Here is a 27,170-nt window from a genome sequence, read left to right on the forward strand (position 1 = left end):
GTGCCAGTAGACCGTCGATAACGTCATCGTAAAGTTATGGTACATACTGGAACCAATGGTAGCGTGTATCACTCAGTCTCATTGGTTGATTTGTTGCGGTGGATAGGGTACTTTTCGGAATTCAACTTTATCAAAGGGCTACTAACACACTCGAATTAGATCGTAGAGGGTTAGTAGACCGTTGATAACGGTTGCTGTAAAGTTATTGTACATACTGGAACCAGGGCGGATACATACCCTCGGTTTGTGTGTGTGTGTGTGGGGGGGGGACGGTTTCTTTGCCGGAGCGCGTAGAGGGGAGGGGAGAGAGGGAAATCCATTCCGCCAACGACTGGTACCAATGGTAGCGTGTATGGCTCCAAAGTCTTATCCATTGGTTGGTTGTGGTGGATAGGGTACTTCGTCATCCAACATTATCAACGGCCTACTGAAACTATTGAATTAGATAGTAGAGGGTGTTAGTAGACCACAGATAATGACACCATGAAGTTATCGTACATGCTGGAACCAGTGGTAGCGTGCATGACTCAGTCTTACTGGTTGATTGGTTGCAGTAGATAGGGTACTTTTCGGATTCCAACATCATCAACGGTCTACTAACACTCTCGAATTCGATAGGGAGAGTGTTAGTAGGCGGTTGATAATGTCAATATGAAGTTATCGTACATACTGGAACCAATCGTAGCATGGATGACTCAGACCCTTATCCGTTGATTGGTTGCCGACGATAGGGTACCTCGGAATCTAAAGTTACCAACGGTCTACTAACACTTTCGAATTAGATGGTGGAGAGTGTTAGTAGACCGTCGATAACGGCACCGTGAAGTTATCGTATACAGGGTGTATCAAAAAACGTGTCATTCGGACTTTATAAAAAAACGGGGCGACGGAAAAATACGGGGTAAACGGCACTTGTGTGGCAACTGAATTTGCCATCTTGCAAAAATATTTTCATTTGATTTTAATTAAAATAAATTGAATTTCTTTAATTGAACTCAAAAATTTCCCAAGTCAACCTAACGTTTTTTTTACAGAATTAGAGAGCCCGTAGCGAACTTAGTCAGATCCGCTAAGAAATCCGCTCGATATTGCAAATGGAACTGCCCAAAAAAAGTCCCGAAATTGAGGCTTCAAAGTTTCAGGTATTCAACGGCGCACCAAATCAGACGCAAAGATTCGTGGAGAGGAAGACATGCTCCTGCCCCCATGAAAGATAGAAGGTCGAAAAAACACAGGGCGGGAAAAAAGAGGCGGAATCATTTTTGTTTGCCGCTTATCAACGTATGGTGGAATGTCACCTGCCTTGTTATCTGCGCGTGTTGTGCTGCACGCCGGTCCGGCGATAAACTGTTCTAGCTTCATGGGGGCAGGAGCATGTCCTGCCCTCCGCGCATTTTTCCGACTGATTTGGTGCGCTGTTGAATACACGAAACTCTGATGCCTCAACTTCGGGACTTTTTTTGGGCAGTTCCATTTGCAATATCGAGCGGATTTCTTGGTGGATCTGACTAAGTTCGCTACGGGCTCTCAAATTCTGTAAAAAAAAACATTAGGTTGACTTGGGAAATTTTAAAGATCAATTAAAGAAATTCAATTTTAATTAAAATCAAATGAAAATCATTTTGCAAGATGGCAAATTCAGTTGCCGCACAAGTGCCCTTTACCCCGTATTTTTCCGTCGCCCTGTTTTTTTATAAAGTCCGAATGACACGTTTTTTGAAACACCCTGTATATTAGAACCAACGGTAGCGTATATGCCGGTGTATTGGTCGATGGGGATCGTGCGTCCTTGGCCGACTTCACGAAAAACTGTGCCGACAATTGCGTCAAAGCATCTGAGGAAAACCCAGGAGACAGCACGACCGGTATTCGAACCCGGTTCACCCCCTGGTTTCTGGCACCCCCTGGCGTGGAAGATGATCATGTTTGCCGTTAAGCCACGGGAGCTGGTGGTTTTATAGTGCTACGCACAAAAAGAGTATGCCACGATTGATTATACATGACTCGAATCGTGTACATTTCATTATGCAATATGCTGCTCCATAACATAGTAAGGTGATGCATGAAATACCCATGCTCATGTCAAAAAACCAAACTTCAGATAAGCCATCTACTGCTTAATATTATGCACAGGAGCCCGGGGCCTTCTGCACGGGGGCTTTAGAGGAGGCTGCCGCTGGTATGGCCAGCGACTACGGTACACTAAAACGGAAGTGTTATACCAGTGTCGATTACAACGGGACGCAGCTATCCCGGTAGACGGGATACAGTACCGGGCTCCTGGTTATTATTATTACCCTATTATAATACGCATTTGGGTGCACACACTCTGAGCTGTGTGAGTAGACTGTACAATTTGGCATAGAGTAGGCTGCAGCTCATATAAAAACATGCGCTTGAATATTTCAAATTTTAATTTGTTATGTAAGCATTTATTCTATCTCCAATGGTTGCCACGGCGTTATTTATATGCACGGAATAAACCAAAGAGTGGCTGATGTTTTCTGCGAATATCATAGGCCCGTACTCCGCACGGTATGAGCATGCTTGAACTATAGGTGCGATCGTGAAGGAAGAGATTAGTACTGTTTATGGAGGGTCTAATGATGATACGTGAGTGGCGTAGCCAGAGGGTGGTTTCGTGGGTTCAACCCCCACCCCCACCCTCGAAATCGTACAGATCCCGACAAGAGTTTACGGAACACCAGAGCGACGTATTCCTTGATCTCAGCGACACCCTAGCGGCGAACGGGAGTGGACACACTTACTGAGAGGTGCGTCACGTACCCGGTCACCTGTTTGTAAGTCTATCTGCTCCTGTTTGCAGCAGCCGTGTCGCTCAGATGACTATATACACCACCCCAGTGTTCCGTAAACTTTTGTCGGAACCTGTACTTTTGGTAGTGCATTTGGGAGACGGAAACGAGTGTGAAATACTCTTCCCCCAAGTTATCCCCCCCCCCCGAAATATTTTTCTGACTATGTCGAAGGGTCGTATGTAGAAGGGTCGTTCAAGGTTGACCGAGACTTTTATTTCTTTAAATACGATGGAAAAAACGGGAAGCACCATGCTACATCAGTTTTTCAAAGTATTCATCGTGCGCATCTAGACACCACTGCCATCGCGCTGGCAACTCTTTGATACCTTTGGCGTAGAAAGGAGTGGGCTGCTGCCACCGCAGGACACCTTTCTGGAGGGCTTCATCTGCGTTAAACGTCTTTCATCCAAGGTGCTTTTTAAGGGGCCTGAACAAATTGTAGTCGCTTGAGCTAAATCTAGGCTGTAAGGGGCATGGGGCAAAACGTCCCGGCGCATTTCGGCCACGGTTGCTACCGTCAAATTGGTAGTGTGAGACAGGGCATTACCATGAAGAAGAATGACCCTTCCGGACAACATCCCAGGCCAGGCCTTTTCTTGCGAATTGCGTTTCGCACGGTACCCTTTGTCAACGTGGAGTAGTACGGGTAATTAATCGTGACCCCTTGCTCCAAGAAATCGAAATGGATGAAACCCCGCATGTCCCAGAAGACAGTTCCCATGGACGTCCTAGCCGACGGCTGCATTTGCTTTTCTTTGGCGGCGGGGAAGACTCCTGTCGCCGTTCCGTGCTGCTTCTTTTTGTCTCTGGGGTGAAATGATGCATCTAGGTCTAATCACCTATGATGATTGATTGAAAAATTTCGTCCGCCTCGGATTGAAACCCGTTCAGCAGCTGCTCAGAGATCGTCATGCACACTCGCTTCTGGTCACAAGTGAGGTGTCAGGAAACCCGTTTTGCACAGACTTTGCGGAACAGTAAGTACTCGTGTATGATTGTCTTGTCCTTATGGTTGACTACATGACGTGTACGATTGTCTACAGACATGGACAGATGGAGAGAGGACAGCAGGAACGAGAGGAGGACATGGGGGTTAGTGTGCGTCCTGGGTCGACTACAGTGGGAACTGTGCCGATATTCTTCTCGAAAGTCTGCCAGAAAACCCAGGGAAAACCCTAGACAGCACAGCCTGTGCGGGGATTCGAACCCGCGTAATCTCCCAATCTCTGCGTATAGAAAGCGGTCATCCTCACCACGGTGCCACGGGAGCTGGTGTGTCTCCACATTGCCGACACTAATATTACGCTGGGCTGCAATGTCTCGAACTGTTACCCACTGTTTCTCGAAGATGGCTTGCGCAACGCCTGCGATGTTCACTAGCGTGACTGCAGTCGGACGAACCGAAGTGGTTCATTCGTCACCATATCCCGTCCTTCCCCAAACTGTCGGCGCCTTTCGTACACTCTTCCCCTTGGCATCGTTTGTTCCCCATGCAATCTTTGCAAAATCTGAGCTGGTTTGACGTTCCCCTTCACAAGTAACTCGACTAGCATCTTGATTAGCATTAGGAAGGAGCATCGCTTTTCCACAGCTCTACAGACAATACTGCTCGCCACCATGATAGCTGCCGCTGCTGCACGTGCCGCTGACCCGAGAAGGATTGCACTTCGTCCTCTGAAATTTTTATTCGATAATATTTACTCGTGATTTTGCTCGGGCAAAAATCTCTGTCAACCTTGAACGACCAATGGACATGCTTAACAGGAAGGTGACATGCTGAGTGGTTTTCTAGTTATAGAGAAGGTTCTTTGTGCAGAATTTACAGAGACCACAGGAATCCATCAGTAAAGAAACTGCAAACAGCGTAATGACATACGCTTTGTTGTTCGATATTTCAAGATGTCCCTTGGGAAACTTGATATATTGCAGTCTCTGGCGGTGGTGACATTTAACGCACTCTGTATGCGATCTGACGAAGAGACATCTGATGTGCTTTTGGTGCTTTCCTTCACTTTCTTCCTCGTCGACTTTTACCTTCTGCTTCATGGGTGTATCGCAAAGGTATCAACTGGAAGATTTCCCGTTTTGGTTGTAAGTACTTCATGCTTGTGTGGACACTCGCGTTGATCGTAGGCAATTTCCTGCAGAGTTCGGTCGATGTTCGTCCAACATGCTTAGCGAAAATGGAAGGCTGCTATACCATGAGTGTCCCCACACCCTCCCTTGGTTTGCACACAGGCCATACCTAGCGTGTCTCGCAGCACCGCTCTCAGGGTGGGGAGACCGACCTCACTCGCGCACGTGTGGATCATCCTCCGTTTAGGCGGAGCAGAGAACAGTGCGACGGTAGACCAGTTTTACAGACAAGTGCGCAGCGATTGCGTAAAACTGTGCGCATTTTCTGCAAAAAGGACATCCGATCCGGGGTATTCGAATTTCATAACTAAAACTTTGTTTACTGTTAAATTCTAAAGAAAGGATGCTAGGCATAAGATGGACATAAGGTGGACGCATACTTCCAGAATGATGCACATCGTGTTTGCAGGCTATTTGCAGCCCCTAACATATACAGTTTGTTTCAGCTAAATATCCGGGCTAAATAATTCGCGAACGGGTGCACGAATCAAAGAACTTTCTTTTTACAGGTATCTGTCCGACATCACCTACAAGCTGCGCATCGTGTGAATGAGTGGGAGGCGCTCATTATTTAAATAAAAAATCAAATGAGTTTCTTGAGAAACATAACTTCTAAAGCAGGTCGCCGTCGGCATTAAAATGGGTACTATACCCCTTTGGGACCTTCAGGGGACACCTTTTAGAGAAAAATCTGCCACAAAAGCGGGCCATTTGTTGCAGTAATTAATTGGTTTCGGTTTACATATTTTTTATCGCGGCTGGTCGAGGCGAAGCGCAAAAGGGCACTCTTCCGCTACCTCATCCACCAATGAATTATGTCCTGTTGCGTTGCGGACACAGACACTTTTCCTGGACACGCAGGCATACGGGGGAATGAAGCGGCTGATGAAGGAGCGGACATAGTGCATCTGTCCTCATCAAAACAGTGCTGTACGCCAAAGCAGATGCGCAAGACATATTTATGTCTGTTACACAGACTATGACTAGACAGGAATGGCTACAAGGCGACAGGAACTCCTTGTTGCTCAATCTAGTAGACCGGAAACTGAAATTCAGAGTTCCGTCCAAGTTGCCCCGGTTTATTCAGACGCTCTTGCACAGGTTCCGTTTGAACGACCCGTACGGGCACCAATTCCTCCATAAACTAGGGAAGGCTGATTCAGGGAACTGTACACTTTGTGCAACTGTGGAGGACACTGAGCACATTCTCGTACACTGCTCTAGATATATATCTGAAAGGGATACCATGAAATCTGCTCTCGACCGATTGAACAACCGCAACTTTGACCTTGTAAAAGTGCTGAGTACTTGGCCACCTGACAAGGCAGCGCTGCCTTGTCAGCGCTTGTGACATTTATTCAGAGCAGTGCGTTGGAGTCAGTCTATTAGGACCGTGTGGTTCATTGTGCGCCATACGTTAGCCGAAGATTTGGCCTTTGGCCGATATTTATCGCGAAAGCGGCGGGTTTTTCTTTTTTCTTTTGTGTGTGTGTGGGGGGGGGTGGCTGGGAGGAGGGGGGATTTGTCGTGTGACGAGTTCAATCTCTCCCTATATTTTTTTTCGCCAACATCAACATCAACCACATGTGTTTCTCTGAAATTCTGGCTAGTGAGTTGAGGACATGACTGGCATTCAAACTCGTATGTACCTCAGGACCGCTCAAGCATGTGTGTAACAGTCAGCCATCGTCTTTGTCAGTACAAGTGTGTGCGTTCAGGGGACGTCCGGCACACGACCTGAACGGCTCCACTCTTGATAAGTGACCCACAGATTAGTATTTACTCCATTAAAGAGGGCCTTACTTCTGGATGGCAATGTAACATTTACGCCTCCAAAAAGAAGACTACACTTTATACTACATAAGAGGGAAAACGATTTTCCAGAACGGAAAAGGAAAGAAAAAGGGTATGTTTTATCTTTTTCTTATAGCCACACGTGTCTTGGAGTTGATTGTAACTTCAGTCGGAGTCCTTGAAAATCCGTCTGGCCAGCATTTTTGGGCGGTATTGCACAAAATACAGAATAGAAGTACAGCTCAGAAATAAAGATCTTCGCTGTGGCTTCATGAGATAACTAGGCCCCTCCACATTTTTACATCTCAAATTAAAGAATAAACCGAGACTGTGTTCCAAGCTTTACTGCATCACTAGACATTGCAGGAGCCGAAACAATAAATGTAAAGTTTACCATTGAACACAGCTTTGAATGACAGTTTCATGTCTGCCTTTATGCAGGAGTTGGGACTCCATGTCCTAGCGTTTTCAACGTTTTTCGCCGCTGGCGTCTTCACCCTTGCCTGGCAACATGACACAACAAGGAGCGTCATTGCAGCAGTAGGCGCTCATATTAACTCTCTGGTATAGATAGAGTTTCGCATGCATGTCTGGAAACCCTCACTTTACGAATAGTATACTCTGCTGAAACTCATGAAGATATTACATTATCACTGATAACTCGCAGCAAGATGACCTTCCCCACTGTCGTCAAATTAACACCGTTGTACGGATAGTGGATTAATTGAAGATTGCAAATCGAAATCATCTCGTATACAGCAGAAGTGCTGGATAAGATACAGACTTATTAGGCTTGGAACACATGAATAGGTGTTCAAGCTAGTAAACTTTTATGAGGTAAAAATTGCTCAGATAATATTTATTTTGAGAGTTCTTGTCCCTCCACGATATCACTTGCGCGAGGACCTTTACATATTGATTCTCCACCGTTTTCATTCCAGTTCCCTCCATTGAGTCAGATGCCTTGTTAAAATAATTTCTAACACGTTACAAGATACGTCACTAACTAAGCTTGCGTGGCAATCGCAACTGGTTTGTTGCTGTAATTCGCAATAACATTTAGAAAATTCTGCACCTGTACAAGTTCTCCCCACACCAGAAGGATGTTGTCAGGGAAAGTATGTTTATAAACCGATTGGTTGCTGTTCACGTAACGATGATGAATGTGAAATACATGTGCGAGGAAACTGCACAACATTGTGAGAATGCAAAGCGTGCTTTAACGTGTTTTTAGAGTGTATCATCATTTGTCCAGTGTGCAAAACAAACGCGTAATCCCTGCTCGTGTTCGTTTAGAAATGCACACCGTATACAGTTTCTGCGTTGCAATCTTCGTTATATCTAAATGCTGGCAGTGAACTATAAAGCCTATGATTAAAGTTAAGGGGGGTTAAAAGGGAGAGGGCAAATCTTTGTTGTATGCATTTACTATACTCCACATAGCACGCTCCTTGCCAACCATCATCCCGAGTGACATCATTCTTTCCCCTGATTTGCTGAAAACGGGAGGCGTACACCATTTTTGTGGCATTATGCAGTTCATAATTGCCACAAAAATGGCGTACGCCCCAATTTTCATAAAATCAAAGGAGAGAACGTTGTCATTCGTGACGATGGTTGGCTAGGAGCGTGCTATGCGGTGAAGCTCTGTTTTTAGTGTGTACTATGCCACCATATTTATTGATTAATTTTCTTTCTAAGTATTTGTACTCTATCTTAATTAGAATTAAATTTAAAATACATCGTATCCTAAGTACTTTTTGTAGTATCTTGTGCGTGTTTGCTTCGAACCGTCACCTTTTCCGGTCTATTTTTCAGGTCTTCGCAGTGACCAATGGATGCGTCCATTTGTCGCACAGCATTTACTTGTATAAAGGCGACTACCAGCGATGGATGGCGTCATAGCCGTGGCTAGGTTTGGTCTCTTCACAGAAGAAGTGTGGCCATAATGCAACGCGTCAGGGCGTGTATGAATGGCTTCGTAACACGTTAACCGCTTACGTGATTGGCCCGTGTTGCAATTATTCAATATGAATTGAAATCTTATAGCAATGTGCAAATGTTCGTTATGTATTCATATTTGTGTTATTTGGTAACAATATTGCGTGAAATGTCACATTGTACGCGCCATTTCTGGATGACCTTGAAGAGACATTTGATCATTCAGCCCAATTTATATTGCATCGCTTCCATGCGGTGTCTATGGAGGCGCAAACGGTACTTTGTGTTCATGTTTCCTTACTGCCTATAGGAATAAATTTTATATAGGAGTAAGGGATTGCAACGAAATATACCAAGCACCGAAGAATATGCGTTTTGTGGCACTCAAGGATTTATACCATTTACGCAGGCAATTATCTGCTGCACTATTTGTTCCTCAGTAATGAACACTCCTTGGTTGCATGGACATAATAAACCAGTTACCATTTTACATTGCACACTACGTAAGTACCCATATTTTGGGAGCCTCAACGGCTTTGGTGTAAATATTTGAGTAGCTTTCGCCTTCACAAGGAACATGTTGTAAATGTTCATACAAACCATAACTACTACACATTACGTACTATACAGTACGTACTATACATTTCGAAGGAAACCACTAGTTAAGCAACGTATCCCGTTTGCTGAAAGATGATGATGATTAGTATGTTTATGGCGGATTAGCAACTTAGGCCGTAATGCGCCAAGACAGTGTGACAAGAGAACTTAGTGGTTAAACAGAGATTAAAACTACTACTACTAAAACTACTACTACTAACACTGTTAAGGTTAAAGACAAACTGTGCAATACAGTAAAAAACAGGTAAAACGGCTTCGAATTGTACTGAAGGGTAAAAGGGGTTGTTTGCTGAATACAGAACACTGATGAGGATATACGAGACAGACATGAACCACGCCGCTGGTCATGCGAGGTGCCTCACGGCGTAAAGCCCCAATCACCGTGATTCTTCCCAACAATATTGTACGGTGGTCAAGTGACCGTATACTCACGGTTTTGCGTATACGTGTAAACGTTCCTGAGTGTTTATTCACATGACATCAGGAAGCGCTACAGTCGGTAGCGCACTTGTCTTCAGGAACCTCCTGATGGCCTTGAACATTCTGATCATCATCGCATTCACTGTTCATTTGGTGTTCCTTCGTTATTGTGCTGTGTAAATATCAGAACCATGTCCCTGCAATTTTCAAGGGTTCGACGTTAACAGTTTACTAAATAGCGCGCGACAGCGATGTAAACCGGCAATATTTTCGCCTCTTCTTAGGTAGCGCCCTCTGGAGGAGTAATCCGCACACAATATCTCCGTATGTGTTGCCAACAGCACATTTCCAAAACAAACTTACAGTGCCGGACAAAAGTTTACTGAACACGCTCCGGCGCATTCCTTCCTCAGAGTGACACGCTGGCTGCGAATGGGACCGTATGGAGTTACAGACATGTGCCTAGTGAGTTTCCCTCTGCGGCCTTGACTTCTCCATCTGCGCTGCTTTCATTCATCTGACGTCGAGTGACATACATTCCTGAAACTTCTCTCTCACACGTAACGTTTCCCTCCTCCGCATTGAGTCCTGGAGTGATAATATCATAATACATGCCAGCCGCGCTGTCGTAATACTGGACACGTTGTATTCTGCGCGACATTTTTGGTGCTCTTGGAAACATCACTGCTCCCGAAGGAATTCTACCTGTTTCATTTGTTTCTTAAATGTGAGTAAACTATATAGGATAGCAATATTGTACGTATTTCGTGAGATGCTTGGAAAGATCGTGCCGTCATATGCGCCGAGGAATCCGGTGAAAGGGGTGACATTAAATAGTTTTAGTTAAAGCGTACGAAATCCGTTTGCGTACGGAAGGAAATAGCGGGTTGCACGCTCCGCATGCGCCGGACTGGCTTTGCGTGTGCGTTTAGCTATTTCCTTGGGTAACGCAGGGCGATTGCGTCACATGCCGTATGAATTACGTGCGGGCTCAGTTTAGCAAGTGCTCCACCACTTCGCTACGCTTCGATGAGGTAATTGTGGCTGTTACGAGGTATGTGTGTATCTGTGTCTTCTGTGGACCAATTGCTTCTTTACATTTTCCTTCTTTACATTTTAATTTCTTCGGTGTTACGTGGCATAGCAGGCGTGCACGTCGTTGTCACAATATGGCTACCGCATCCCAGACAAAACACCATCTCCTACGGACGTCCGAAATAGATCCTAATGTCCATATCCTGAAATGAACCTCCGTGGGACTTCCCTGGGATATTTATGGAGCGATATCCGTAGCCGTATATCCGAAGGTCCTGTCGCGGCTGTTTCACGGATAGTCTGATTCAGCTCCGTGATGGGATGCTGTATGGATCACGTATTGCAAGAGAGAGAGAAACGCGGGACGATGTGGCACTGCATAAATTCGACTTTTCATGGACCAACTCGCTTTCTGAAACCGAATGAGTAAGAAACACAGACGTTATCCCCATGGTGACTTAATACGTCAAGCAGTTCCTCATTTCAATGTTGTTTGTGTACGCAATCGAACTAAATTTAGACATATCACCCTTCATTTTGACTCACAGGCGAACATGGCTATCGAGTGTGCAGAAGCTCGCGAGAACACCAATGTATAGTATCTGCTTTCTTTTTGGAAGTGAATGCCACTTCATTTCTAAAGCTCTTTCGCTGGGTGGCCCAGTCACTCGTTGTTTTCTTTTTTCTTTTTTAAAACGCCGCGCTCACTTTCCCTGATGGGAAATAAAGCGGAGCAAGAGAAACTGAAACGACCTGAGACGGTGGCAGATGTTAAAAAAATGCCAGAAAGACGCTAATTATTCTACTACAATGCGTATATATTAAATCTAAAAATAAAAGGTAACATTCGCTTGAGATATATATACTGCATCCGAGAGAGCTCCTGCTTACGTCCGTATATCCTGGCTATGTCCGCAAAGTGGACATTCGTAGGAAGTTCGAAGCCCGGCCAAGTGGATCTCCGTAGGACTGAATAAATTTCATTATTCTGCGGATATCCGTATCTCCGTGAAAGTATATCCGATGGACATCCGTGGGACAGAACTTTCTGACTGGGTATATGCGTATATGGTTTGCCACATATGCCGAGGATATTTCGCACGGAACACAGGAAGAAACTGCCGGCTAATGAAGCGCGTCGGAAGAGGCAAAGTCACATGCAACTAGCACTACTGGAGGTAGTGTCCAAACTTATTTAACTTAAGTAATTAATTACTTAACTTAACTAACTACAAGTATCAGCAATCGGGGCCCGGTAGGTCCTCCAGCAGCTCGTTCATTTTAATTTTAATCGTATTCAACATAAGAGATACCCACTTTCCAATTACCCCAAAAATTATCCAACTGAATTCTGATCGATAGGTATGGAAGTCAATCGGGCCCATCCTCGCAAAAGTGTGGATGTTTATAAACATCTTGCCAAATTTACACAAACAAAGCATTGCACTTTACGAACGCTGCGTCTTTGACATTAGTATAACCGCAACAATACACTTTCTTTACACGATTCCATTGCCAAAAAACCCTAGCCACGCGGCAAACTTAATGTATTAAACGGAATGGCATTTACTTCGCCTCCTAACCATCCATAAAGTCGAATGACATCGTTCTCTCCCCTGATTTGTTGAAAACAGGAGGCGTACGCCTTTTTTGTGACAATTATGCGGAACACAATTGCAACGGAAAAGGCGTGCTCCACGTGTTTTCAACAAATCAGGGGAGAGAACGATGCCATTCGAGATGATGGTTGGTTAAGAGGTCAAGTAAATGCGATTCCGCTTAATGCATTAAGTTTGCCGTGTGGCTATATAGGGCATAAGATGCCAGCTTGTTTCACCGCACCAGTAGCCTGGCAAGCGATTAAATGTGTTCCTATTGCCTACACTCTAAAACCAGATAATAATAATAAAACAGAACCAATTCTGCAATTATCAACTTATCGTTACTACTGCCTCTTCTGAGGCTCTTCAGGTAAATAAATGAAATGAAACGAAATGAAATGAAATCAGATTGTCACTTCCTTTTGTTCTGTTGTTTTGCCTGCTATGCGGTGCGGCACCATTTAGTAGACCTCAGGGTTGTTTGCGTGCACCAACCAAAAATAATGAAGTATATTAAATCTGGATTATCTACATCCAGTCTCTCTCTTTTTTTACGTGTTAGCGTCGCGAAGCAACTGTGGCTATGAGCGGCGTACAAATGTGGATTGGAGAGAGGACAGGCAGGAAGGAGTGGGGGACAGGGGGGTTAGTATGAGTCCTGGGCCGACTAAATTCAGTCTGTAGCGCGAGGCTCGATAAAATGAGACGCGACTTCCAGATTATTTTCAGGACGTTTATTACTGTCTGCATGTTTCCTTCGCCGTGCTTGGTGTTTCACTAAATGTTATCAACCCCATTGTCCCCCACTCCTTCGTGCTGTCCTCGCTCCATCTGCCCACGCCTGTACGCCAGTCGTAGCTGCAGTTGCTTCCCGGCGCTAACACGGAATATAAAAAAAAGTGAAAGTTCTCATATCCAACAGATACGACACTTCGTGACGTCGGCATGGCTTCTAATATGTACCGAGAGGTGGACGGCATGTACCTCAGTCTGGGCTTTTCCGAAGAGGTAGTCCGCTCGGCCCTCGCCTACAAGCCGCGTCAGGATGACGTGTTCATCGTGAGCTACCCAAAGTGCGGCACCACATGGATGCAACACATCGTTTATTATATCTTCAACGAAGGGAAACCACCCAAAGATCAAAGACACTTCTTAGCACAGACCCCCTTTTTGGAGTTCGTTGGAGTTGAAGGTGCCATTTACCTGTCGAGACCTGCGGCTATCAAGACACACATGCCTTTCCACTTGCAGCCTTTTTCGGACCAAGTAAGTGCACGCGTCCCGTCAATCATGAGGCTCTAGTAGTATATGGTGGTGTCTAAACTCAAACATAGCTTAACTCGAACATAGTTAGAACCATAAAGGCCGAAACGCATAGAGCGTTTTTCCTCCGATTTTACGACACGTGCGCGCTTAGCGTGACCTCGAAGAAAACAGTTTGACACACGCTCTCTGACTATAGGTACGCCGGGGTCTGTCGTCTAGAGATATTCGCGGCCGTCCGGGCACGCTTTCCGCGGAGTGGATAGAGCGATGACTGCCGTGCGGCTGACAAAGTTGCCCATGAGTAACTCGCACAAATTTTTTAAACAATCTCCACCGCACTAAATTTACTTCTGTATTTCAACGATGGCCGAATATTCGGCCATCAATCCTAGTGGTCTTTCCACTGCCGAAGTGCAGACATTTTTGTAATGCGTGTAGATCCTGCCCACAACTCCTTGTACCTCACCTTCTGTGTTCTCTCTCCTGTATCTCTGAAAATGACCATGTCTATGACATATCGAAAAGCAGAGGTGATGATACCATTTCATGGGTCCTTTTCAAAACACATCTGTTCCAGGTCCTCCCATGAGGTGTGATTGCTTGTGCAAGGTTTAATTGCGAGGCGTAACTGTGCATCTCTCCCGTAGAAAATGATGATATTTCCTTATACGCTCTGCAAGACTGCGACGTTAATGCGCATGACGTCACGGTGACGTTTCTAGAACGCTCGTGATTGGCAGGAGGAACCATGTGCGCGCTTTATAAAGGTAAACAAAGGAGCATTCGATGCACAGAGTGCCATTGGGAGGGCTAACAGAGCTCTGACTTCTGTATTAGAGGTCCCAGTTTTTGTTGGGGATGATCCTGGTTTATCGATCGAAAGATAAGCGCAATATGTTTGCTGAAGTTTGAACTATTCGGCTCTTGCATAAGTTTGTCCGTGTGAGCAACCTGCAAACATTGTCCCCATTGCGTTCAGAATACGGTCTCGCGGGGTAGACAACTATCTAGGGCGAACTGCGAGTGTCCTCATACAAGCCGCAAATGTAGTCACATGGCAGCTACAATGCTCTAAACTACCGTGAACAACGGGACGAAGACAACCTTGCCTCAACACGCGTAGAAACTCGCATCTTACAATGTGAGGCACTAGGAGCCTGATACTGTGGCAGTGGCACCCGAACGGACGATAATGAGCATCGCTCCTGGTAAGCTGTGAGACTCCACTGTTATTAGGTGTTACTAGTCTATGGGGGGCCACTCAACGCAGAACATTAAACTATGACCTGTCGGAGCGCTCTTCGTTTCCGCACCGAATGTAGAGCCTTGGAAGTGCGTTTTAACAGTGGAACTGAACGCAATAACTGAACACAAGAACTGAACACAAACACTCCCCTAGCCACAGAATGCCATTTGGATCCGACAGTGGCAGCAACAGTTAATCGCGTGCTCCCACCGTCGACGGAGCCGTGTGTGCTTCAGAAATATAAAAGTGCCACTACATCCTAATGTGGCTAAGCACAATCATAAATACGCAGCTGGTACCGTACCCTGGCAGTCTTCTGCTGCACAGAAACCTACTTTCGGTGCGTATGGAACGGTGGTTTGTCCTGTTTTCGTGGTGATTCTGCACATAACTAATGCATGCCACTTGCCCCGTGTTAGAGCAAGCGTACTCATTGTATTGGTTAAAATTTGTATATTGTGCTCTGATATCGTCCTTGACTGTCTTGTCTTTGTGTCGTTTTTCCCGTGTTCTCCCCTCCATTTGATTCACGTTGTCACCCTTCCCAGCAGCACTGACAGTCTTAAAAACATTTTTTAAATCTGTAACAAACAATGTTGGCCGCACATAAAGATCTTGAGATGATTGAATTAGCGGACATCTGTGTGGAGAGGAAATCATCTATTTGCTGGATTGCCAGCATGCCCAGGGGAATGGTGGAGCGAGTTCTCCCTCTCATTTCGAGGAAAAGAGGGCAAAAAGGAATGTGAAGGAGTGGAAAACTGGTTCTGAACTGTGCACCCCTATTTTTCTTAGTGGTGTTGTGTATGAACGTAACCCACAACTTCTCCTGGAAAATGATCTACAAACTGTAAGAACGTGAGTCAAAATTGTGTTTATGCCTGACAAGTTCTAGTATGTAATTATTGCTAGCTCGTTGGAAATCGCTTTAGCCAAAGAAAGTGGGGCCCCCTAACAACAAAAAGTGAGCTTTGCACTATTTCTGTCATAGCGTTTGCATCACATTCGTGTTTAGATTGCTAGTTTAGTTTAAAAAAGTTTCAATATTTCCTCCTCACATGTGAATTGTCTTGATATTATATTTCGCAATGCGCCCCTGATTGTTTATATTTTGAAAGATTTTACCATGCCAATCAATCGGAAAGCTTTGTTTATTGTGATGCATTAGATGACTGCACTGTGTGCAGGAATTTCTGTTGCGAGGATGGCATATACAGTAAGTTTAGAAGTATTATCATAAAAATTGTTTGTCCTAATATATTGCAGGTTATCTGAAAATATTTTGCACAGAGTCCCTAATTGTTCCTATTCAGAAGATTGTACCACGCTAAGTAATTGGGAGGTTACATATTGTTGTTTATTTCAATGCGCTGTATGTCTTGGCTGTTGGTGTTTCCTGCATGTAGAAATTTCTGTCACATATACAGCAAGCTTAGAATGTTCTGATTTCAAACTGTCATTGTATTATTAGGAATATCTTCCTTAATTAAAGCTTGTGATCCCAGTTAATGACAGGGGAATGTTTCGGATGTTACGTGGTCAATGATATGAACATATGTGTGCGAGAAACGATTATGATAGTGGATGTAACATAATAATTGCTCGCCTATTCCTCTATGCATTCTTTGATATCACTTGATTCATGTTGTCCTCCTGATATAAAATTTGCAGCGTTTATATGAAGACTATTGCTAGTTTTAGTTATACCCTAGCCAGCCGGCAAACTTAATGCATTAAACAGAATGGCAGTAACTTCACCTTCTAAACAACCATCATCTCGAGTGACATCGTTCTCTCCCCTGAGCATTTGAAAATAGGAGGCATACAACTTTTTTGTGACAATTAGGACATAATTGTAACATAAAAGGCGTACGCCTCCTGTTTTCAACGGATATTGGTTGACGCGGCCTGATGGGAGAGGATTTGCTGCGATAAACCAACTCGACCCATTCCTGTCAAGTTCATGTAAATGCGGCCTTTGTTCCTCTACCCATCGCAGGTGAGCTTTAATGCTATCTCTCTATCGATTCTTTGATGTTGCACTCATTGTATGATGATGGCACTCACAGGAGGTCGTTGCGGGGGGAGGGCGATCTAGATCGCGGTGGACACCACTTCTAACCATGATCGAGTTGGGCCATTTTTGAGTTTAGACACTACCGTATACTACCGGCCCTTATCCGCAGGCGTACGACACGTCACGCGTATGGTTACTTATTGGGTCTAATTTGTATTGAACAGAGATAGTTCATTTTTAACGGAAAAACCGGAAGTCTTTAGTTCGTCTGGAGAGCTACAGTAGGTGACTGTTCCCGTCGCCCTGGTGTGTAGTGCTCTAGCTATGCTTATTCAACACTGACATTCTACCTTTAAACTCCCTAACTTTTTTTTCTCTCTCTTTTCATGTCGAACAGTCAAAGTACATCTACATTACAAGGAACCCTTTTGACTGCTGCGTTTCCTTCTATTACCACACGAAACATCTACCAGAGTACCGTTTCGAGGACGGAACATTTGATGAATTCTTCGAGTTCTTCCTAAAGGGTCAAGTTGACTTCGGCGATTATTTCACACACCTGTTGTCCTGGTACGAGGAAAGGAACAGACCCAACATTATGTTCGTGACTTACGAAGACCTGAAGAAAGATACACGTGTCTGGATACAAAAAGTGGCAGATTTTCTTGGAGACGAGTACGGACGTCGACTTCGGGAACATCCTGACCTTTTGGAACGAATTCTTGAGCTTACTGGTGTGAAGCATATGAAGGGTTGGGTCAACGACTTGATGGGGAACGTGTTACCGCAAGTGTGTTCTACGCCGGTCGATAGTCTGCCACCGTGTCTGGTGAATATAGCTAAATGCGCGAATAATGACCTGAAAAAGCCAATGACGGGCGACTTTGTTCGAAAAGGGGAAGTTGGTGATTGGAAGAACCATTTCTCTCCGGACCAGACGAAGCGCATGAAAGAGTGGATTGCAAAGCGGACTGTGGGAAGTGACATTATGGATCTGTGGAAGGACATGAACTTGGAATAGTTCATATTCAATATTATTGGTACAAAATTCTATAGTAATTGCTCTTGTAGCTCGTACAGAGCGCTGTTTTTGTTACTAGTTTACTTGGTTTATGGACGCTTTTGGCTCATGCCATGTATGTGCATGAACGCTCCTATCCGCCGTAATCTCGCCCCGCTCTCAGGGATCTCCAGAGCCTATACACTGCTGAAGCAGAACTTCACCACATAATCACAGTCCTAGCAAAAAAACATACGTATGTTTCTTTTTTTTTTTTTTTTTTTTTGTAGGAGCGTGTTCTCCCTACTGATTTGCAGAAAACGGGACGGGAGTCGCCTGTTTTGTACACATCATGCGAAGTGTCCAAAATACGCGGACACATCCCGTTTTCAACAAATCAGAAGGCAGAACGATATCATTCTGAATGACTGTTGGCTCCGAGCGGTGTTATGTGATGAAGCCCTCTTTCAACAGTGTATAGGGACACTTGAAGGGGGCCCTCTATTTCTATACTGTATTCTCGCCTTTCTCGCACTTCACGAGGTCCTCCCTTTGATCGTCGAAGCGCACTCTACCATACCGCCTTCTCTTGACGTTCGCTGCACTCAAGGGCGTGCTAAATCACATTCCAGCAGCCATTTGTCTCGAGCCAGGTTCAAACAGAGCGGACGACTGTGGCGACATTGTTGTGGAGTTTGTGGGATACATAGTTGTACGTTAAGAGAAGACAGTCGCTGCGTACAACGTAAGCAGTTGCGTGACTCAAGGAATTAGAGGGGCCCCTTGAAACGCATTTGCCTTTAGAAACCCTTGAGGACAGAACGTGAACACAGTTGGTCGGTCGTCTCTCGACAGTGTTTATTTGGCTCGTCGATTTAACAAAACAGACATCTCTCAAGAGTTCGTAGCAATACAATCACCGATCAGGAAAATGTGCGCGAGAACAGATAAAGACCTCAAGGGGCACTTCAACAGCGGAGTGTAATGTGACCCCAATCTAAAAATCGCAGTCTCTACGAATTTTTTATATGTCAGTTAAGTTTTGTTGAATGTGGGATCCACGACGAACACATAACTTGGTGCAATAAACTTTCAGAAGGTATCCACAACGTCTTCGGACTTCTACAGTATCGAACTGCAGGAGCTTCAGATTCTGCACTTTCTCTAGGTCGGACGGGACATGCTTTACAACATTTTGGATAGCCGCCACGAGAAGTAGTCGGTAGCATTTCATCACCCATGTCGACGGTGGAGCACAAACAGCTTTGTTGACGACAGCTTTGTGGAAAGAGGAATCCGCGAAGGATCAGAAGTTCAAGTTGATATTCAGTCATTGTGTACTGTCAGTCACAAGACGGACCGTGCGAGAATAGACACCGCAGGGACCTTGTTCTCTGTCCTATTTCTCAATCTGTCTTCAACGAGCGATGGGTTGTAGCACGATTCCCCCGTCTCAACTCCCCCTTCTTGTTTTCCCCACGCCGTTTCCCCCGTGTGTCAATTACCCCTGCGCCAATTCCGCCGTGACGATTCCCCCGTGGCAATTCCCCCTGTGGCATTTCCACCCTGGGCTGCGTTGCAAGGGACAAATACTCTAAACAGAAGAAGTCAAATATTGCTCCAAATACTCCAAGACAAATACTGCCGTCAATATCTAATGAAGCGAAGTAATCAATGGTCATCTACACGCGCCCCTTTTCGCGGTACACCTTAGCATTCCATGAGCACCCTTTCTGCTTCTGACAAAACCACCATGATATGAAGGGAGCAATGTTCCCTTGGGCCGTAAAGTGGCTTCAGGTAAGCCTCGAGGAAACGACTTTGCCATACATGGTACAACCGTGTCTTCCCATTTCACCTATTCACATTTTACCTTCTTTTTAGCTGATTATCTCCCCATCCCTTAGCACGTTCGCCACCTTCGAACTGCAAGCTATCCCATTTCGCCTAATGTATGCGGCAGGCGGTCCCATCTCGCCTACTGATCCATGTCACCCGAAGAAAGAAGGCGGTTCCTTGGTACACAGCGAACGACAACAGAAATGATGTGAGGACTCGTTGTGTCATACGAAATGTCCCGTATGATTGCTGCAAGCTATATTACAAAAAAGGGAAGGGAACGCATCGGGAGTCTTGCAACACTGTACACGCCACAGAAGAACATGCAATAAACGAGACCAGACAGTCTCGCTTCAGTTGCCCAACCTGAAAGTTGTCTGGTACGAAACGTCGCAGAAATCGTAAGCGATGAATTGGCTGCCTTCAGAGCTCATGGCGATGTATACACGATGCCCGTGGGCCGCCGGTTTTTGTCAAATCAAATCAGCATTTGACTCTGTCAGCCACGCCCACGTATTGCAAGCAGCACGAAAATCAGTGCTTAATGGAAAAACATTCGCGTGGCTCACCAGCTTTCTCATCGCCCGAAAAGTCTTTATGGACACCAACGAAGGGAGCACACCCACACACAGTAAATCATTTTACACCTTTTTTAAGCACATGCTTGTCCCATGGCGCACTCCTTTTTTTACACCATGAAATGTGGGTGTTTTCTGAAACACCCTTTAATTAGGTGTATTCCTCATAAAACACTCTTAAAGTTGGTGTTCAAAAACAAGAACACCCCTAAAAGGGGAGTCACCAAGGTGAAAAACCGGGCGTGTTGGTGTTGATCTTGCATGACGAACTAGCACTGGGAACGGGACAGAAAGAGTCAGGCATCTATCACTCTGTTTGATAATGAAGTCAAATTCCTAAAAAACGTAGGACAAGAAAAACGGAGGACGAGTGTGTGGATGACACATTAACCTTCTGAGTGTCATATTTAAAGACGGTACTATGTTGCCAATAGATTCTTTGTTGGAAGTCTAGCACCTGTCCTGTCGTCTCCTCTTTCTGTCCCGTTCCCAGTGCTAGTTCGTCATGTAAAAGGGGAGTATTCTATTGAAAACACCCCTTAGGATGAAGCTCCCGCGGGAGCATGCCTAGCCATGCAGTCCGACGTTTTTGCTTGTACGGCAACAACCATGGACACGACAGTTTCCGCCACAGACACCCATCGTGGTCCTAGCAACACTGTGAGCGATCGAGTGAGCAAAAAAAAAAAAAAAAGGAAGGAAGCAGCACTGTGGGACAAGCGTAAGGGGTAGCCAATATTGGCGTACCAGATTGATCATATACTGAAATACAGTTTGTTGGGGTACGTTCGTTAAGCGTAGTGTGGCAGAACTCGTCTGTAACGGTGACGGGAATGTGTCTTTGCAATTATCACGTACGCCTGCAACGAGTCACAGATATCAGCTAACCTCCTGACATCCCTCAATGCCAAATATTGTGTTTTTAACTCAAGTTATCGTCTATAATATGATTACCTAATGAGAGGAGCTGTCAAGTCCATATATTTTTTCTTTCACGACTTAAAACACCCTTTTGAACACCATATTCCCAGATCAAATGGGGTGTAAAAAGGGTGTATAGAGCGTAAACAGCTTTTTCAACACTCTTTTTACACTCTTAATGATCGACATGAGATAAAATGTGGTGTATGTTGATGTTACACCTCTAATGATGCTCTTTTTACACCTTTTGCTTCAATCAGCGGGATAGAAAATGGTGTTTTTATAACAATACACCTGTTTTGAGCGAATAAAGGTGTAAAATGATTTACTGTGCAGTCACACTTATACAAGGAGTTCCGCAAGGAGCAGTACCCAGCCCGACACTCTTCAATCTGCTCATGTCGGAGCTCGCCAGCTTACTACCACCCAAAGTAAAATATACCAAGTATGCCGACGACCTCTGCATATGGAGCAGTGGACCTCTGCATATGGCTCTTTCTTCAAGGGATACAGGCAATAGAAAACACACTTCAGCATGCCCTAGTGACCATCCCCATCTTCCTTGAAGAAAGAGCCATGGACCTCTCAACCAGCAAAACCGTCTACGTGTACTACCCTTTACAGGAAAACGACTGAAAAACTTTAAACTCACAGTGGCCGGAACCGGAATAAGGCGGGTCACCAAGCACAAATACCTAGGAGTCACCATCAACAGGAATACAACATGGGGTGACCAAGTGAAACACCTGGAAAAATCGACAAGGACCTACTTCAACATAATGAAAATCCTTGGCGGATACCGATGGGGTAACAACAAGGCTCTTCAAGCAATGCACCGTGGCCTCATCAGGCAAACAATAGCCTACAGCATCCCTTGTCTTCAGAATCTCTCTTCGTCTCAGGATAACAAACTGCAACGTATCCTAAGCCGCAGTCTACGCATCTGCCTGGGACTTCCTAGAACTGTCAGAACGGATATAGTACTTGCCGAAGGAAGAGAGCCCCCCATCCAAACCCTTCGAAAACAAGAAACCGAGCGCCACCTTCTCCTTCTCCTCACAAGACACTACGGGCTCCCCCTCATCGACAAGATAAAGCAACGCACCAAATGTAGCATGCACAAGGTCATCCGATACATGGACCGCATCCTTCCTAAGCATCGCACAAAAAGACACTTTCAGTACACGGCCCCCTGGCTCCTATACTCCCACCAAAGATCTCGACTTAAGTACCAGGGATTGACAAGGAAAACGAAACACCACAAGTGGCTCTAAAAGCACTAGCCATGGCACCATATTGAAGAAAACTACCCGATAGCAATACAGGTATATACCGACGGATCCACGTCGAAAAGCAGATCATCAAGTGCTTTCGTAACCGACGGCACAACAAAGACGTACAGGTTGTCGCACAAGACAACATCCACGGCAGCAGAGCAACATGCAATTTTGAAAGCTCTATACGCCACATCAGAAAATCACAAGCCGGGACATGGGTAGTGTGCTCCAATTCCAGAGCGGCCCTCTACTCCATCCAGAAGCAGGACCCACAAGACCGTATTGTCTACAACATCATGAAGGCGCACAGCGAAGCCGAAGCCTTAGGGCACAATATATCACTCCAATGGATACTGTCCCACTGCGACATCCACGGAAATGAATGCGCAGACAGAGCTGCAAAGGAAACCCTTAGCAAAAGTAGGATATCTGCAATCCCCTTTACAAAGTCAGATGCCAAGAGCCTTCTCCGTAAAAGTACAGAAAGAAGATCGCGCACAATATGGAAACAAACAATGAGACCAAAGGGCTACCTTGCATTCATCCACCCTGAAGCAGACAGCATAATTCCAAAAGGAATTGAACGATCAGTCAAAACAGCCATACATCGCATACGACTTGGAGCGCTGTACACAAGAACTACAAGGCACCAGCTAAGGCTCTGCGACTCAAACCATTGCAAACGATGCAAAATCCAAGAGGATATACACCACATAATCATGCACTGCCCAGAATATAGCCAGGCCAGACTTAAACTCCAACAGACTCTAGCGGCACTGGACAACAGGCCTTTCTTCTTTTGCAAGATTGCCGGAAGATGGCCCACAAAGCCAATCCAAAGCACTGAAAGCGTTCTGCGCTTTCTTAAAAGACAGCGGTATAGAAGACCGCCTCTAAATTCCATCACTCCCTATTATTATATTTTAACGCGTAAGAACTGGAGCTGCAGGCGCCCTTAGGGCAGCCACCTAGCCCCAATACATCACACACCAGTTAAACTTACCTTGCCCATACAAATACTTCTGGCACAGAAAATAGGCTTGTTCTAGCTGCTTTATTCTTTTTCCTAGTTGCCCTAGAAAAGTGCCTGCGCATAAATTACCGCGCCGAGGTCAATTTGTATGTTCAAAAGCGACTAATGAGAAGGAAGCGTCTCTTCTAAACCTGGGAGACTACAAAAAAACAGACGTACAAAAAAAGAAAACGGAAGAGACACTGCAAGAATCCTCCTCTACATACTTTGAAAAGTCCTTGCGACGCCATTGGGGGGAGGGGGGTTCTACAAAGCATGATTTTAGACGCTACTTTAGCACAAATGAGTTGCACGATCTTCGAGTTGCACAAATCTTCGAGTTGCACGAAAAATGTGTATGCGTGTGTGCTAGCGATTTTACATAGTAGAAGCAGGTCCCATTCCTGCAGTCTGTAGTGGAGCCAATCGCCCTTTTTATCTGCAACGTTCATCCATCCATTCACCGAAAACGTTTTATTCCATAACAATCGACTTGTTTCATTATTATAGAGATCAGAGATGGGCATTTGTGATTCCCGCTTACTCCTGCTCACCCATATGCCCCTGAGCTCCTCGTTTGCTCACTCACACCCACTCTCTCGTCGCTCGGCTATCAATTTACGCACTAATGCTTACTCACTCCCTGCTCAGCTCACGGCTTGCTCGCTTCATAACCGATCAGCTCTCCGATTGCTCGCTGATGTTCTACTCATTCGCCGCACTCAGCATGAGTGAGAACGAATGACCATGGTCATGAACGAGTTTTACCTAGCTGTGCCAGTGAAGTCGCGCACATCTTGATTTGGAAACGTAAAGGGTCCTTGTTTAAGACTATGTTGTGCTGTCGACAGATGAACACATTAATTTCATACAGACGTCAATCACTATCGGGGCGGGGCTGGTACGTCGTAACGTCCACTTACCGACAGTCCCGTTTCGCCTATAGAGACTGCGCGGCATTCTCATTTCGCCAAACGCCAGTCACCCCTCCCGCCTCTTTTATCCGATAACTTGGATCAGGCGAAATCGGAATAGGCGGAATAGTCGGAATGGGACGTAACCTGTAGAACCTGCAAGCCGCAACAAGAATGGGACAATCGTTTAAAGATGTTCATTGTACTACGAAAACGCAGTAGTGATGCAAAACGAAGAACAATCGACACTATCCATAGTCGTAAGGGAATCGAACTATCGACAGTATGAAAACTATCGATAGCCGACTTTCGATAGACTATCGATACTACTATCGATAGTATACTATCAATAGTCGGCTGTCGGAAAACTATCGGGGAGCAGATAAGAATAGAAAAAGAAAATGCCTCACTCCTACAAGTTTACATACAACTCAGAGCAGCTTTCCCTCCGCGCTTCTCGTGCCGCTCAAACTAACCACAAGGCCACGTGATCCTCTCAGAGTTGGATTGATTGTGGCTTTGCAGTTTCATTTTTTTTTTTTTTTGATTGGGTGTTAGCGCCGCGAAGCAACTGTGGCTATGAGCGACGTACAGATGTGGACAGACGGAGAGAGGATAGCAGGAAGGAGTGGGGGACAGGGGGGTTAGTATGCGTCCTGGGCCGACTTCAGGGGGAACTGTGCCGACATTCGTCTGGAAAGTCTTCGGAAAACCCAGGGAAAACCTCAGACAGCACAGCCGGCGGTAGGATTCGAACCCACCACCTCCCAGTCTTCAGCACGACCTTGGTTACCACCAACGAGCGGACGCCTTAGCCCACTCGGCCATGCCGCTGGTTTGCAGTTTCATGAGTGCGATGATTATGATGAGCATCTTCTTTCGCTGCTTGCAGTGCATTATCCATACATTACAGCTAAGTGGAAATAATTTGTGTCGCACGTGGTTGTGTTTTCGTTCTCACGTTCGAGAACCTGTTGCGAATGGCAGCTGACGTACAGCTAGCCATAGCCTCCTATATAGGAGGCTATGAGCTAGCTCACCCGTACAGTTAGACTTTGAATGGACGGGATTTTTTTTACTGTTCGGCTTTGCGACTGAGCGCATGACCGCATCTTATGTCCAGTCACCCGCTTTGACGAGTTTCATTACAAAATTTGGCATTTTACGGCATATAGCGCGCTTTAGCCTCACCATTTAAAAATAAAAGATGAAAAGAGTGTTTAGCTTCCCAAACCATTTGCCTGTTGCAACCTTTACGGGTCAACGCACATAGGCAGGGGAAATGCGACGGGTGTATTGGGGAGATGGAGGTGAGTCGGTTGTTTCGTGCCGGTGTAATCGCACGCGGGAGAGTTGAAATCGGGGGAATCGTGCACCACCCGCGGCATGCTGTTAGTACACTGTTAAAACAGAACTTCACCACATAGCACGCTCCTTACCAACCATCATACCGAATGATATCAATCTGTGTCATGATTTGTTCAAAACAGGGGGGAGGCGCCTATCTGGGACAAGACAATCTGTCCCAGATAGGCGCCTCCTCTCATTTTCAACAAATCATTGCACAGAATGATATCATTCGGAATGATGGTTGGCTAGGAGCGTGCTATGTGGTGAAGTTCTGTTTTAACAGTGTAGCGCTTTTCTCTGCATGACCAGGGAGAACCAGCATTTGCCGATGAAGTACACGTGCTCTACATCATGAAGCCCCTAGAATAGCCCCTACACTGTTAAAACAGAACTTCACCACATAGCACGCTCCTAGCCAACCATCATACCGAATGATATCATTCTGTGTCATGATTTATTCAAAACAGGGGGGAGGCGCCTATCTGGGACAAGATAATCTGTCCCAGATACGCGCCTCCTGCCGTTTTCAACAAATCATGACACACAATGATATCATTCGGAATGATGGTTGGCTAGGAGCGTGCTATGTGGTGAAGGATCTGTTTTAACAGTGTAGAAGGCTACCCAGCCAAGCTTGAAGATTTCGCGCCAAATGCAACAAAAAGTAGCTGGGTTTGAAAATTTCTATATCGATCCAGCCTCTCTGTACAACAGATACTGGACAGGGCATGGGGGAATAAGTGAGGAGAGGCGCCCTATTTAGTGAAGTTTCGTCGGTGACGTGTTATTGCCGAGCGGTCAGGCCTGCCGGTGGTGACATGTTGCTCCGAAAAGTGACGTTGAAATTGGAAGCCAGTGCCGTGGGTGGCCCATAATGGGTCCTACACGTATGAGGCATATATTCTAGTGTGACCATATAAACGTATAGGCGTAACAGTTCCTTTCAAGTTATAGTGGTCACCTGTTTGAAGCCATATCGTAGTCTACACTGTTATTACTGGTATACCATTCAATACTTATCGTCGGTATTGGAGATGTACTTTTTTCTTCTAATGGGCATGGCATGTTGCTCGGGGTCCCGTTACTGTTGTAGTCCGTAATAGCGATTTAACCCTCTTTGACGACATTATACTTCAAAATGACCTCTTTGAGCGTGTGTGCTTCATATGTGGCCGATCGGATTAACATTTAGTTTCGTGTGCGGTCTGAGGAGATGCCCAGGTAGCCAGAGGAAGTACACAGGGCGTCGGCACTCTTCCGATGCTCGAGTCCCCGTAATGTATTACACAGAGCAGCCATCCTGTTCATGCACAAGCAGACCTAAACTCAAGTACGGATGAGTGCAATATTCACACTTAACAGATACCGCTTAGCAAGATTGTATGC

At 45.4% G+C, this 27,170-nt stretch overlaps 1 protein-coding gene across 2 annotated transcripts; it reads left to right on the top strand.

Annotated features, from left to right (window-relative positions):
* Positions 1-8,695: 8,695 nt before the first annotated feature.
* LOC135399067 (sulfotransferase 1C2-like) lies at positions 8,696-18,727 on the top strand. 2 transcript variants are annotated; one of them, XM_064630739.1, is made up of 3 exons: positions 8,696-8,716; positions 13,287-13,630; positions 17,291-18,727. In XM_064630739.1, the coding sequence occupies exons 1-3, from the start codon at positions 8,698-8,700 to the stop codon at positions 17,912-17,914; spliced, it is 987 nt and encodes a 328-aa protein (XP_064486809.1). In that variant the 5' UTR covers positions 8,696-8,697; the 3' UTR covers positions 17,915-18,727. The 2 variants fall into 2 exon arrangements, with proteins under 2 accessions (XP_064486809.1, XP_064486818.1); XM_064630748.1 differs by lacking the exon at positions 8,696-8,716 and adding an exon at positions 10,372-10,455.
* Positions 18,728-27,170: the final 8,443 nt, after the last annotated feature.

Source organism: Ornithodoros turicata, chromosome 1 (genome assembly GCF_037126465.1).
Source record: "Ornithodoros turicata isolate Travis chromosome 1, ASM3712646v1, whole genome shotgun sequence".
Classification (NCBI taxonomy): domain Eukaryota; kingdom Metazoa; phylum Arthropoda; class Arachnida; order Ixodida; family Argasidae; genus Ornithodoros; species Ornithodoros turicata.